A 15002-nucleotide genomic window follows, 5' to 3' on the forward strand; every position below is an offset into this window, starting at 1 on the left:
ATGACTCCTAGAATACTCCAAAGTATTCAGGGAATGTGCAATCCAAGATGGCGGCCAATATGGCGAAGCTAGAAAATTGAATTGCATTCCATGAGTACCTATTTATTTCTCTGTGCTATTTATTAATTTGTCACCGTATTTGGCATTATGCCGCATTAGGGTGTAATATGGTTGTATGAAAAAAAAACAAAGTTAAATTTAGCTAGCACAGCAACTTTTTGGTTCCTTATAGGGTCCTTAACAACTCCCTAAAGTTTGGTAACGATTGGTTAAGTCCCCACTTTGCGCAAAGCGATTCAATTTACCGTACAAATTTGTATGGGAAAAATCAATTTTTTGAATTATGTTCAGGTTTGTTAAAATATCAAAATATCAGCTCTCAGCAACTACAATTATCCCGCCTGAACAATCATGCCTCAAATACAACTGCTCTTTTCTCCTCATTGAAACTCTCAGCGCCGAACATAGCACTATGGGCCAACTCCATACAAACAGGCGGCCAAATTATTTTTTTTGCTTTTTAAAGGTTTTTTCATACAAATTTGGGTAATTGTATGGTATTGAAATGATATACGTCGATTTTTATGACTTTTCATGTTTTTCAATAGTGGATTGTTTATAATAAATAGTCTTTTCAAACATTTGCAAGTGCAAAAGAATTGCGTATATATTTTATTGCAAGTTTATATTATTAAATTATGGATAAGCTAATACATCCCCACTTTAAGAACACAACCCCTCCCTCCATTTTCTTTCACACCACCCCCCCCCCCTCCCCTCCAACAAAATTTTGTTAAGCGTAATAAATCCATTTTAAGTCAAATATTTATTATTTACTGCTGTGTGTTTCTTTTTGTGAGTCCATGCCATATAACTTGAGACCCACCGCCCCCACCCTTACGGGCATAAATTGCGAAAATTTTAATTGTTAAATCAAATAACAGAAAAATTAATTTTATTCAAAATATTAATTATGAATTAAAACGATAAAATACAAAACATATTCTTACTAATCCTAATGTTCTTGTTCCATTTGATTATAGAGTTTCTGACGGCTTCAGGATATGTTAAAGGTACTTTTATGAGGTTTTGTACTAACCAACATAGAACTTAAATGTGGATCAGTTTCATGGATTGATCGCAGAAATTCATCATGCTAAGTCAATATTTTGCTGAATACTTTTTTCGGTATCAAACTGAGATTCTCCAGTTTCGCTTGAGAAAGTTCGGTACGAATACCTTATTTTGACTAAGGTACTCAATTTTAAATGTAGGCAACAGAAAATTCCAATATAGTCATTTCGAACTTCTTGAAACCAGGTATTGATTTTTGAAGCGACGATGCCCACGAAGTAGGTAGCAAAGCAAGTGAAATAAACGGGCGCATATGTAGATTGCAGCAAATTTTGATAAAACGTAAATGTTCAAAATGGCATATCTCCGAAAACGCAAAAATCGCAGGCTGGAAATTTCAGCAATGTTAGATTATGATCCAATCTTTCAAGTGATCTTAGTTTCATGTTTAGCATCGGTTAGCAAAAAAGTACTCGATTAACAAACACAAAAATAAGTTTTGTCAAAAAAATGCTCCAGTTATTCGATGAAAACTTCAGTTTTTGGTTTGGAAACAACATTTTATCTATTAATAGTTTCAAAGCTTATCTCATTACCTTTCCAACGATGTGTAATTGTCCTAATAAAAAAATTAAAATGGCTGAGCTATGTTAAAATTAAACAATCAGCCTTTTTTACGAAAAACGCTAGTTTTTTACTCCATTTTTTGACTTTCAGCTTGCGTATCTCCGTAATGAACAAACTTAGAGCTTTGAAAATTTGGATTTTTCTTAGTTAGAATGTTTACTTTCGAGAAAAAAATACCAAAAAATATTTGGAGAAGGTCACTTTTTTGAAACTTGGCCACTCAATGTACCATAGTGCATAGCCGAATACGTTCTCGTGTTTACCCACTCGCGATTGACATTTTCCTTTTCTCTCTCATTCCCGCTTTCACGATCATCCTACCGCAACAGCGTTTAACTACAAAAGCCGCCACAAAACCAATTTCGCAAACGCAGTTTAACGGGACGTCATGCGTGGTCGGCTCCTAATCGCCATCTCGCGTTCTCTCATTGCAGTTTTCGGAGAGATTGAGAGACTCAGCGGTGAGAGCGCATAGTCGAGGAAAAGGGGAGGAATGATAGAGAGCAGGTCTCCTAAGTGTGAAGGTATGGCACGGGGAGAGGGCGCCGAATACCTATATTTACACTTAGAATTTTTTGCGTCCGCCTCGGGATTCGAACCGGCGACCTCTGAATTGTAAGTCCAGTGCGCGGTCCGATTGATCCACACAGGCAGACATTCCGTTAGAATGATCCGATTTCACGACAACGCTTCCATATACCCCCTTTTTAAATGTCCTGTATAGTTTTATAACAACAGAATCTGCTTTTGTCAATAAGAGGGCTTATAAAAGAGTCATTTTACTATAAAATTCCGTTTAGAATGATTAAATATCTGCATTCCATCCATTAACTTGAGCAATTATTTAAAAAAGTTGGGAAAATTCAAAATTTCAAGCGTTTATACATTTTACAACTTCTGCTCACAGATATGTTTAGAATAGAAACTTTGGTGTGGAAATATGTTTTTTGTGTGGTTCAAATAGTTGGAAAACATGGAAAATTATCAGAACCATCCAAAGTTCAATTTGAAAAAATGACTGCTTGGTAAACAAATGCTAAGAATCGGTCAATAAAATTTTAATATTACATATTACATATAAATTTCTAAGGCGCAATGTACATTGTAAACATGGTGCGCTACCTTTTGCCAACAACATGCAGACTTCTCTGTGGCGATCAAAAATATTCCAATAATAAAACACACTCCCATCTTTGATAGTAAATACCAAAAACCGAACCACAACCACCTCCCATTGAAACTTTTCCAATTACACGCCGAGGCCCGGGGTATCCCACGCGCGTGGCCCTACAATTACGGTCATCATTTAATTACTGGACAACAAATTTCGAAACGCGTGTGTGCCAAGCCTCTTCTTCCGGGAAAATGCACCTAAACATTCCGTTCAAAACTAACCTAACCTCTTGCATTTGGTCAGTTAACCTCTTCTTAAGCCCACAGCACACAACCTAGTGCAAATACCGCAAATTTATGGGGGTTCGACACCCTGGGACACTGAGCATGGAACGGAAGTCTTTGTGGTCAGCTTTGTACCCTCTTTTGCGGGGAAAGGTAGCAAAATTAAGGGTGCGTTCTGCGCGTCGTAAATATTTTTGCAATCATAAATAATAAGTGGAATTAGTTTTTCGGGGAGAGGACATTAAAGGTTGGTGAGATTGTCACTGCGTGAGGTTGAAAGACTGAAGTTTTATTTGAAAATTGCACATTAAATTTTTGGTTTTATTTCGTCGACTGTTTTCCGATTCGTTTGGAGATTTGTTTACAACTATTTAGTGTGGGATTTGTTTTTTTTACAAACGTGTGGTCGAAGATTGGTTTCTTTACAAAACATAGAGTTTTTTTAGATGGTAGGATTTGGTTTGTTGCTGCTAAGTTTTACACAATTTACACATTTCTCGACCGTGAGAAGTCTATACAGTACACCGTTATTGGATCTACAATATGTTTTTTGGTTTTCAGACAATTAAAATTCCCTAGCTAATAGTAAACAGTACGGGTTTAAGATTAAGATTACAACTAAAAGGATCAACAAAAAAGACTAAATTTTCATCTAGCTCGCTATTTCTAGAATATTTACACTTCACTTTACATTCAACACGTAAGATTTACTTTGGTTTGTGTCTACACTAAACTTAGACGAGATATTAGTGTACAACGGGTTTTTTGATTTTGTCTTCTTTAAAATTTCCTCCAAAGGGTCAATCAGTCAATCACGATGAACTCGCCATCGCCGGCGATCGTGGCCATCGCACCAGCGTCCTGCCCAGCCATTAGCAGCTCCCTCGCCACCTGTCCCAGCAGTGGTGGCGGCGGTGGACCGTACTCGGCCGGAACTGGCAGGCCACCCGGTGGGGCCTTGGGTTAGTTGACGATGGCGCGCAGCTCCGTGTGCTGGGTCTCCTTGTGGCGGCGCAGGTCCACCTTCCGCTGGAACGCCTTGTGGCACAGCTCGCACTGGAAGGGCTTGTAGCCGGTGTGCTTGCGCGAGTGCGTTATCAGGTTCGAGCTCTGGCTGAACGCCTTTCCGCAGACCTGGCATTTGTGGGGTTTTTCACCTGGAAAAAGAGAGGAAAATTTCAAGTTAGTTTCAAATTTGGTAATATTTTTGCTGAATTTAATTGTCCAAATTGCTACAGAGTTCCCAAAAAAACATCAAAAACATCTTCACCAAAAAGTAAACAAACGCCCAATTCAAAACTCAAAAGAATAAAACGAACCCTATTTTCTCATGAACTTTCTCCCTTCTCCCTTGCAGTGCGAGTCAATTACGAAGTGCGTTATGAATTTATAAGTTATTGCGATTTCCCTTCCCCTTTGTATGGTGCGTGCCCTGTTTTGAGGAAGGGAAAGTGCCATCATCAAAAGCATTGCGCAGAATTAAGGGGGACGGAAATTTAATCGTTCACTTCGGGATGATTTATGGTTTCATGACGGTATTGTTTGGTGGAAACTGCTCAATTGCAGAGCAGGTTTGTTCTTGTTGTTTCTTTTGTAATTCTTTCCTTAACCTTAAATTGCATTTTTTACATCAAGAGGAATTTGAGTTTTTAAATTATGTTGAGCTAAATGAACAACTGAAAATGGCTTATACGGATAATCCACCACCCAAACCGATGTTTGCTGCAAAGCGATGAAGTCTCAAGGTGCTGACAATGAATCTGTGTAAAATCGCATGAAAAAGCAAGCACATCACTGTTGTGAGCAAAAGTATGTAATATTTTATGAGAAAACGTTTGCACAAAAAGCATGCACAGCTAAAAAAGTAGTAATCCAGCTGCGTGTAAAAGGCTTGGGTGTAAAATAAATATTGCATTATTTTATGCAATTTTATGTGATTTTACACCCTGAAATATGTAGCCAATCAGTATGGGAAACCTACTTGACCGAAATGTCAAGCTCATATATGCGTTTATCCTTACAGCTTTTCGTCGGCCTTGATGACCGAGTGGTTTAAGGCGCCAGTCCTTACTGTTGGTGCTGGGTTTGAATCTCGTCGGTTGCAACTTTTTTTGGGTTTGCAAAAATGATACATGCAGTGTGTAATATTAAGTGTTTATTTTGACCAATCGGATCGGATTTTTTTGCTGTGAATTTTTCGCAAAAAAACTGTTCAAATCATTTATAAACTTCTATGGCTATGCTAACGATGGCAGAAATTCATCAAAAATATGTGTTTTCATGAAATTTTAATCAAATTTATGCTTTTGTTTCCTGCTAAGATCATATTCAATCAGATCACGCGTTTACCGCCATATTTAAGCATCCGTGTATAATACTGCCCATAATTGAAGATACGGCTATTATGCAAATCAAGTATTCCGAGAAAAACGCGTTTTTGTGGTTGTCACAAAATCTCTGCCACGGCAATTTTAAAGGGGATTGGGATATTAGCCGTTTGGTTTTTCGCAATTTTAGAGAAATTCAAGTTTTGGTAGATGCGTTGGAACATCCTCTACCACCTGGACCGTAAACCTCAATTTTGCCAAAAGTGGATAATAGCCATTTTTTCAATGGTGGGCAGTATTGTTGTTACTATTCATATAAAACTTGACAAACTTTGAAAATTGCTGTAAGTGCGACAATTGGCCAAAGGGATTTAAGGTAAGAACGCGTTTGACACACGTACCTGTCCGACTACACATTTATAGTTATAACTCAGGAATTCGGCAACCTTCGGTACAATGCACAGAATGGCCAACCAAACAAAACGTTTTTGTTATTGTGTGCTCTTTTTTTTTGTTTATTCTAGGTCAAACCTTAAAACGCGTTTTGCATTTTGACCTGCCCAAAATTATAATTTCGACGTCGTCGTGCTATCTTGTCGCACCCGCCATTTCGACGTTCCGAGAAAAACACGTTTTAATGTTTGACCTTAAATAAACAAAAACGAAAGCACGCAATGTAAACAATAAAAAAAAACGTTTTGATTGGCTGAACATTGTGTGCATTGTCACGAAGTTTGGTTGAATTTGGTTGCTGGAGTCCCGAGTTATAATTACAAATGTTTACGGTAGTCTAACTTGTACGTGCGTCAAACGCGTTCTGACCTGAAATCCCTTTGGCCAGTAGTCGCAATTACATCAATTTTGAGGGAGTGACAAGATAGCACGACGAGATTGAAAATTATTTCATATGTAAAGGGATGTGTGAAGGGCAAAAGGTGAGGCATTGTTAGCTGCACAAAATGGCGTTCTTAACTCAATTCGGCTCAAAATACACGTACGACAAGTTAGCACGACGGCGACGATTTAGTGTTTATTGGTTTGTTACTGACATGTATATGACAGTCTGGAAATTTCCATTTTAACCGGAAATTCTTACAAATATTCTAAAAATTTAAAAAAATTGGCGGTATTTTAGTCTATTCAGAGGAATCTGTCCTGTAATTGATAGTCCACATTGAACCTTACTTATTTGTTTAATTTGTATATCTCCGTCATCAGAATATATTATAAGATAAAATTTTCTTAATATTTAATAAAATAATATGTCAGGTCAAGGTGCAGTTTTGAGTGCCCATTATCTAATCACTGCGTTGATCAATTCAACTCATAATTGGAATTTTTTTAATATCAAAGGTACACATAAGTAAGGTCCACGAAAATTCATGTCAACAACTATATCCAGGTACCTTCCCTAAAATTGAAAAAAATCCCTTATCAGATGTTGTTGCTTAGCAGCAAGGCCAATTTGAGACTTATCTCGAACAAGGAATCCAAGTGCTCTCCTATTACACCTCAATCACTGTCCTAATCCGGGGGTGCTAATCCTTCTATAGAAGTTTGTAATCTGACCCACCGCGACGTGATGACAATCAAAGATTTCCCGCAAACATCGACCAGAATCAACGCAGAAGGTATTTCCGCCGGCGGCATGTTTTTGTAACATGAATAATTCCAAATGTCCACAATCCAGCCCCTACCACACGTTACGATTAGCTGGTTTGAGCAGAGGTGTTGATGATAATTGAATCAAAAGTGGGGTGTCCGTGCCCGCGCTCGTTTGATTTTGATTGACGTACCCCCCGACCACCGCGTGTTATTTCTGGAAAGGAAAACAACCCGCGTTTCATCCCCGATCAGATCCCGAGTGAAAGAGCCTTTTAATGCCGTCAAACAAGTGTAATCTCATTTGCGCCAAAAAGCAGAAACCACACCAGCACCACCACCACCGCCAACATATTGGGTTTAATGTTACAAATGCGCGGCGCGGCGGTTTTGTTACAAATTAACCAGACGGGATTTCACTCCAGATCCGGGCTTGGTGGTTAGAGCAGAACATTTTCACCACCCATCACACACCCCCGGAGGGCACATGTGGAAAATAAGGAAACTCTCATTTGTAGCGAACAACGCACACACATTTGTAGCGTTGATCTCTGGTTTGGTTTCGTTTTGCATCCATTTGAGAAAGCAGCTTTACGAACTGGAAGAACGAACCCCTAGTCGAAGTTGCAAAGTGTAAATAATTATTATAGCATTGCAGTGTGTGTAAGATGTGGTGTTGTGGTGAGGGGCTTTTCACAGCGATTGTGGAATATTTTGTGTTTAATATGGAATTGGAATTTTGTGCAAAAAGTTATCTTATCGTTTTAATACAAATTTCATCTTGTGGGATAACCCTTTTTTTTACTAAAATCGTTTATTTTAAAAATATGAAAACTGGGATCACAGGCCAACATCATAATAACAATGTATTTTTGCAGTTATGTGGTGTATAAAATTGCTATTTATAGCTTTTTAAAGCTAGGAAATGATCTAAATTTCATAATGCAAAATAAAAGAAATACCATTTTTAACATTTTTTCAAAACAGTTATAACAAGTTGAACTTTTTAACACTCATTTTGAAGATCTGAACACCATTCCAATACCGCTACCGTCTACTGGATAAAAAACGGGTTGATTGACTATAGCTACATACGGCAACATAAAATTTGGAAACGCATTTTTGTCAAAATACAGTTAAAAGGTCATTTTTTCAGCACTCATCGAATTCAAATTGGATTGTTCTCGTGCTGAAAAAAACATCATTTACATTACGCTGAATAAAATAAAAAAAATGCAATACTGCACTCAAAAAAAAGAGTTATTTATGCTGTTGTCACGATTAATTAAAATAGTTCTACATCAATAAAGTTTCTCAGATTGAATTTTTGTTTATTAACCCTCTCCTGCCCTAATTTTTTTCGAACATTTTTAATTTTCCCGTGTTCAAGAGGTTTGAGCAACTTTTGCTCAACCAAAAACTTTACTTCTCTTGTTTTATATTTTTCATGTTTCCTTTTGAGTATTTTAATTTGCATTTATCTTGTTTAGTGTATGATTTTTTTTCTGATAGTATTTGGCTAACTACCACCTTCTATCATTACCTTTTTCCTATCTAGTCACTTTTTCAATGTTTTGCTTGTTTTTCACATTTTCTACTATAGAACGATACCATTATTATTTAAATTGTAAAAAAAGCTAAGAGGCATAGTCTGGTACACTACAAACATTACTGCATACTTATTTCCACATAATATAGAGGAAATATTAGTAAAAAACACAGCCAAAGTTGACCTCCGAAAAAATGATTTTGTTTTTAAACATTGGTTAAGTCACTTAGAACAAGTCACACTTCCAAATTTTCTTAAATTTTAAAAGTTCTTCTTCTTCCCAATGCTTTTTAAAGATTAAAAATTGATTGAAAAATTTACTTTTGTTAAATTTTTAGATCGAAGACCGCCCAAAGGCGGGGTTGGATTGTAGAGGGTTAATGTATTTCATTCCCCAGAATGCAATTTCTATTTTAAAAGTTGTTTGATAGTTTTGGTCACCGAGAATTTTTGTTTTTTGGCTTTAAAAAATTACGTAGTACACCAATAGATACAGATCATCAAAATTAATACTCCGATATTCATGCTCGTGGAATTGCTTTCTCTATTCAGATTCAAAAAACAAAATCCGCTTAGCCAAAATCCGTTTAGCCAGACCGGAGATAATCGACTGACAATTTTCCGATAAACATCCCCCCCCCCACACACACACACACACCGACATTTGCTCAGAACATGAATCTGAGTCGATATGTATACGTGAAGGTGGATCTTGGACGTCGAATTAAGAAACTCATTTTCAAATGATTTCACAGCCTTTGCTCTGTAAGGTGAGGAAGGCAAAGGTAATAGTAGTTTATACAACAAGTTGCAAAAAGAGGATTTTTTCGGCACGAGTCGTACCTTTATCCAACGAGGTTCACCGAGTTGGATAAATACGAAGAGTGCTGAAAAAACCAAGTTTTGCAACGAGTTCTATACAACGTTTTTTGCAATTCCGAAAACACCCTTTGAACAGAATTATAGGACAAATGTCCATGCATTGAGTCAATGAATCGTTTAATTCAAAAAAATGTTGAAAAGTATAACTTTTCGAAACAAGTGCTGAAAAGTTCAACTATTCAGCATCCATTTCAGTGCTGAAAAGTAGAACTTTTCAGCATTTGTTTTGAAAAGGGTTACTATTCGATTCTGTTATTTTTGATGCAGAAAAGTAGGCTGTTTCGTCGTTTAAGAATGACAGGAAAAGTAATTAGTTTCACGACGGAATTGCAAAAAAGTTGTTTTACCGTAGCGTAATTAATGTCAGTTTTGCTAATGTTTTTTTATTAATTTAATAACGTTCGAGGCGTTAAAAATCATACACTTTTAAATACGTCTAAAATTATCGAACATTTTCCAACCTAAGAATCATTCCCTAAAGAAAACACCATGCTTTCCCAAAGCAACTTTTGCGCTCACCACCCGTCTGAAGACGCGCACACACACACAGCACAACAGAGCACTTTCCCGAGAGTTTCCATGGTGACGTCGCCAACAACTACCACGACGACGACGCCGGCGTCGGGCGTGTGGGCGTCGGCAAAATCACTGCCGACCAATGAAAAATTTAGTGGATGGTGGAAGCATCGAATAATTTGATTTTCCTCCCTTTGAGCGATTTTATTTTCATATTTTCCGTCGATTCTCTCGCGCCTTCTCTCTCTCAGACACACTTACTCTCACAGTGGCAGCTTTTCCGCTGCTGGAAAATCGGACCAGATTTCCATTCGGGGTGGCGATTTTAGCGCAAATGGGGATTTTTTCTGCACGTTTTTTTGTTCGTTCGCTCTGAAATTTGCTTTTTATGCAGGAAAAGTGGGTCGTAAAAAAACGGGCACCATTATTCGACCAGGGGGAGAGGGGCTTAAGGGAAGGGAAGGGGGGGCGTGCAAATCCGTGGAGCAACCCCGGGGCCACGGACCGGGGTTTGCTTTTATGGTCACGAATAATAATGGTGGCATGCTCCGTGAAAATCTTTATTTTGATTTCGTTTTGTTTCTCGCCGGGCGAATTTCTTTGTTGTTTTACGAGTTTTAGGGGTAAAGATTTTTATGATGCCTCTTTTCGGGTTGGCTCCTCTCTTTCGGGGAAAGTTTTATAGGTGAAAAGGCACGTGAATGATTAACAGCATCCGCGGGGTTGTGAGATTGGATATGACGGAATGTGGCTGCGGAAAAGTCGGCATTTGGATTGTGATTTGGTTAGGAATGTGATTTTTGTTGCTATAGTTAGGCGAGTTAAAATAAAGCAAAAATGTTGGAATTTATTGAAGGATTGAAATGAGGCAGATCGTGGACGATAAATTGTTTATTGCGCTTGACAAAAAAAAATATTAAACATAGAGTTAAAAAAGTTACTAATTTAGTTAGTTTGTTACTAATTAAAAAAATAAATAAATACGCAGTCCACAATCCTAAATCAGTCAACAGTCCATTTCCATTTCGTATCTTCCCCCTATCGAATCGAATCAATCACTCGCCAACGCTTCCCATTCATTGACCACACCACCACCACTCATAACTTGACCACCACCTATTCAAGCCTAGAGTCCATTATCTATTGCCCACATACTGCAGCAGTTCAATTCAATTCCGACAAACAACTATCCATTGATCCGGGGACCGAACGCCAACCGCCCACAAATGCCGACGGCTCAACACTGCCTGACTGACGTGGGAAATTAATTACTATCAATTCACTCCCATTAAATTTATTTTCTCACAATTAATGAAATTGAATTTGAAATTCATACCTTTCGGGATTGACTCGGGTCGTTTGGAATATTCTCCCCTTTTCTGTGGATTTACCAACTAGGACGACGACACCGACCGAGGTGATGAATCCCGGCTGTCATTAGCCGGAGCACGCCGAGACTCTAATCTCTCCGGGGATGATGACGGTGATGATGAGGCGAGAAGTTATTGGGAAACCTGCCCGCACGGAACTAAACTAAAAAGGGGGAATCAAAGTTTTCCGTGGAGTGCTACACGATTCAGCTTGCGATTCAGTGCTTGGGCTTGGGAAAATTAGTTTGGTCGTTTGTTGAAAAGGAATCTTGCCAGGATTAAGGATTTCCGGTTGATTGTTGTGGTGGAGATGATTTATGTGATTTGTCTAATGAAATGTTTAAAGGTTGGGAATAATTGATAATTTTGGGGTGGAACATTTAATTCACGAACAATTTTCTAATTTAAAATTGACTTGGATGTGAATAAGCAGCTCAAACTATTCAATTATTAAGAGGGACTGCCTGACCTTTTCATAGCATTACCTTAGAAATCAAAAAGGTTCAAGTTTTAGCTCAAAGCTTAGGCTGGTACAGTTTGTTTAAAATTTTTGTCCCCCCCTTTTTCGTAAATCGTGAAAATTCGTAATGGTTTTAAGCAAACCCCTTGTGTTTACAAATCAAAATTTTTGTAATTTTCTGCTCTACAACTTTGTAGAACATTGTTACACTCTAAAAAATAACCCTGCAAAGTTAGAAAAAAACTAAATTTTAAAATGAAAAATTTTGTTTTAAGTGAAAAAATACCCTTCCCTAGATTTGAAAAGACAATTAAATTTCCCATAAAATGACATGTTCCAAAAAAACTAACGTAACGATATATGGCTGAATTTTTAAAACTTTGTCAATGTTTTTTCGATGAAAACTACGTTTTTTCGGAATTTCGAGTACCCCATCAAATCGGGCGTCCAATTTTACACAAAAGTCACTTCGACACTAAATTTCTATCTCATCACCGTTTCAGGCTGCAAATTATTGAAAAACACCTCTTTTTCGCATGTTCAAAAATGGAAGGGGTCGTACCGCCCCTCCGTCACGAGATATCAAAAAACGGACCTCGGATTCGTGATCAGGGACAAAAGTTACCCCTTAGAACAAAGTTTCACGCAAATCGAAGAGGGATCGGGGCAACTTTTCCCGTTTTCGTGTGAGTTGGTAGAGAATTACCCTTATTTTAACCAAGTTGAAATCAAGTTATCGTCCGGAACCTTTGAGAAGAATCTCACAAAGCAAAGCTGGTTGTAAATTAGATTTCTGCAGTGTTCTGATGCTGCCCATGACCTAGATTGGGAATCATTTGGGGTTTGTTTGTGTATGTTTGTACAATGAATTTAAAATGTATTCAACAGTTACAATCTGTTTAAATCGAAATAGTAGTTTATGCAACAAGTTGCAAAAAGAGGATTTTTTCAGCACGAGTCGTACATTTATCCAACGAGGTTCACCGAGTTGGATAAATACGAAGAGTGCTGAAAAAATCAAGTTTTGCAACGAGTTCCATACAACATTTTTTGCAATTCCGAAAAACATCCATTGAGTAAAATTTTAAGTCAAATTTTCATGTATCTTGTCAATAAGTTGTTTAAATCAAAAAAAATGTTGAAAAGTGTTACTTTTCGAAACAAGTGCTGAAAAGTTCAACTTTTCAGCACCCATTTCAGTGCTGAAAAGTAGAACTTTTCAGCATTTATTTTGAAAAGTGTTGCTATTCGATTCTGTTATTTTTGGTACAGAAAAGTAGGCTATTTCGTCGTTCAAGAATGAGCATGAGCATGAGCATGAGAGACCACCCATGGTTGTCCTTCTCCGTTGCTGAACAGGACCGTAATATCCTATCAACACAAGCGATCATACGCTTCAACGATCTAGTGATGTTTCCCTTATCAACAGCATGCATGAATGCGCTGAAAAGATAAAACATCAAGATCATCAAAACTAGAGCTGCTGTAGATAGGTAACAGTCGTTGGCCACCAACGGCGCCCGCCATGTCAGTTTGTAGATCTCGGGGGGATTGGGACGGGAATGTTAGTTAGCACAGGCTGCTACCAAGGGTGGGTTCTATACGATATCCACACCCCCGCGTGTGCCGGAAAACTACTTCTACTTGGGATTTTGTTAGTAGGGAAGGGTAATGGTCAGGATTCATCATAGAAGATGATGATATGACCCAAATAATCGATAAGTTTTGTTTAATGGGTTGATGTATTATTCCCAAGGCAAGCAATCGGATGCTGCTGTTGAGACTATTCCCGTTGATTTGTGATTTATTTACGTTTAGATGGATTATCTTAGACAGCCGGCTGTGGAAAGATAGAACCACAAAGAATATATTTAACAGGTAAAATATTAAACCCTACGTAAAGTGTTTAATTCGAGTGGATCATAGACGATTTCAACTTTTGAATAATTATAATATTAGCGACCGATAACTGATGAGTTACGAAGCTACAAGAAGGGCTTAACAACCGCGTAGGAGAAATACTCGTTATCGTGCTCTCCGAGCTATAATGCTGAGAGTTATTTTTTCATGCGTTTTACGGAAAACGTCTCTTCAAATTTTAAATTTATACCTCGCAAGCGTACAGCGAACCTACAAAACACATACTTTTAAATCGTAGAAATAATACACGGAAAAACGGCTATATCGTTTATCAAACACGGTGACGAACGCGCAACACAAAACTGACCCGTCGCGGTGCTAATCGGACTAAATTTCATTAAAATAAAATCGATTTCACGACCACCGAGAAACGCTACCCGTTCGTTCTTATATCAGCAGTAAGCTTGCCCTGAAAACAAATATATCATTAGTAATTTACATACTCTTTCAATCATTCATTCACTCAGCCAATTACACAAAAAACTAATTAATTTAAATTACTGTTTTAGAGACTTGAAATGTTCAGTGGAGCGATTTGCTTAAAGTTACGTTAGGCCGTTGCAAATATTTTTCAAAGTTTATGCCCCCTTCAAAGTTGGCCTGAAAAATCAGGGGACAAAAAACATATTTTTTCGAAAAACTTCAAAATTTTAATGAAAATTAAAGTTTAATCAACTGAAAACCAGTTAAAATGCATTTCCCGCGTTTATAATCATATTGAGCATGTTTGAAATCATTTGAAAACATTTGAAATTTTCATGAAATACCAATGTTTTTTTTCTACAAAAAAAAAAAATCCGTCGATACCTCGATATTTTCAAAACTAATGATTGGAAAGCAACTGTACGCATGTAAAATGCATTTTAAAACACTTTTTTAATCCAAGTGTTGAAACCTAGACTTGTAATTTAAATTTTTATATTTTTTTTTGTCCCCCCCTCCCCCTCGACTTTGCTCAGAGCCGAGGGACATAAACTTCAAAAAATATTTGCAACGGCCTTACAGCAAAAAAAAACACAAACACACATACATACACCCGCACACGCTCAACCTTCATTCATCCCTTCCTCATCACGTTATATAATCAGACAGCAAAACACCAAAGTTGTATTGTTAATCCGATTCCGGCCTACCGCGGTGGCCCTTCCTGAAATAATTGGAACCGTCAAAAATCCACCAAAGCATCTACCACATTGATCACACAAAAAAACTGTGGTAGAAAAATATCCACCGCGATCAATTTTTGACAGCCAACGAATTACTTCAAGAAAACCCAC

At 37.6% G+C, this 15002-nt stretch overlaps 1 protein-coding gene across 2 annotated transcripts in view; it reads right to left on the reverse strand.

The window, feature by feature from the left end:
• Positions 1 to 3390: 3390 nt before the first annotated feature.
• LOC6033756 (fez family zinc finger protein 1) overlaps positions 3391 to 15002 on the reverse strand; it is a 94726-nt gene continuing 83114 nt past the window's right edge. For both annotated transcript variants that reach the window (XM_038255736.1, XM_038255735.1), the window contains exon 8: positions 3391 to 4256. In XM_038255736.1, the coding sequence (XP_038111664.1) occupies positions 4063 to 4256 (194 nt within the window). In that variant the 3' untranslated portion in view covers positions 3391 to 4062. The remainder of the gene's footprint in view (positions 4257 to 15002) is intronic.

The sequence above is a fragment of the Culex quinquefasciatus genome, chromosome 2 (genome assembly GCF_015732765.1).
Source record: "Culex quinquefasciatus strain JHB chromosome 2, VPISU_Cqui_1.0_pri_paternal, whole genome shotgun sequence".
Lineage (NCBI taxonomy): Eukaryota > Metazoa > Arthropoda > Insecta > Diptera > Culicidae > Culex > Culex quinquefasciatus.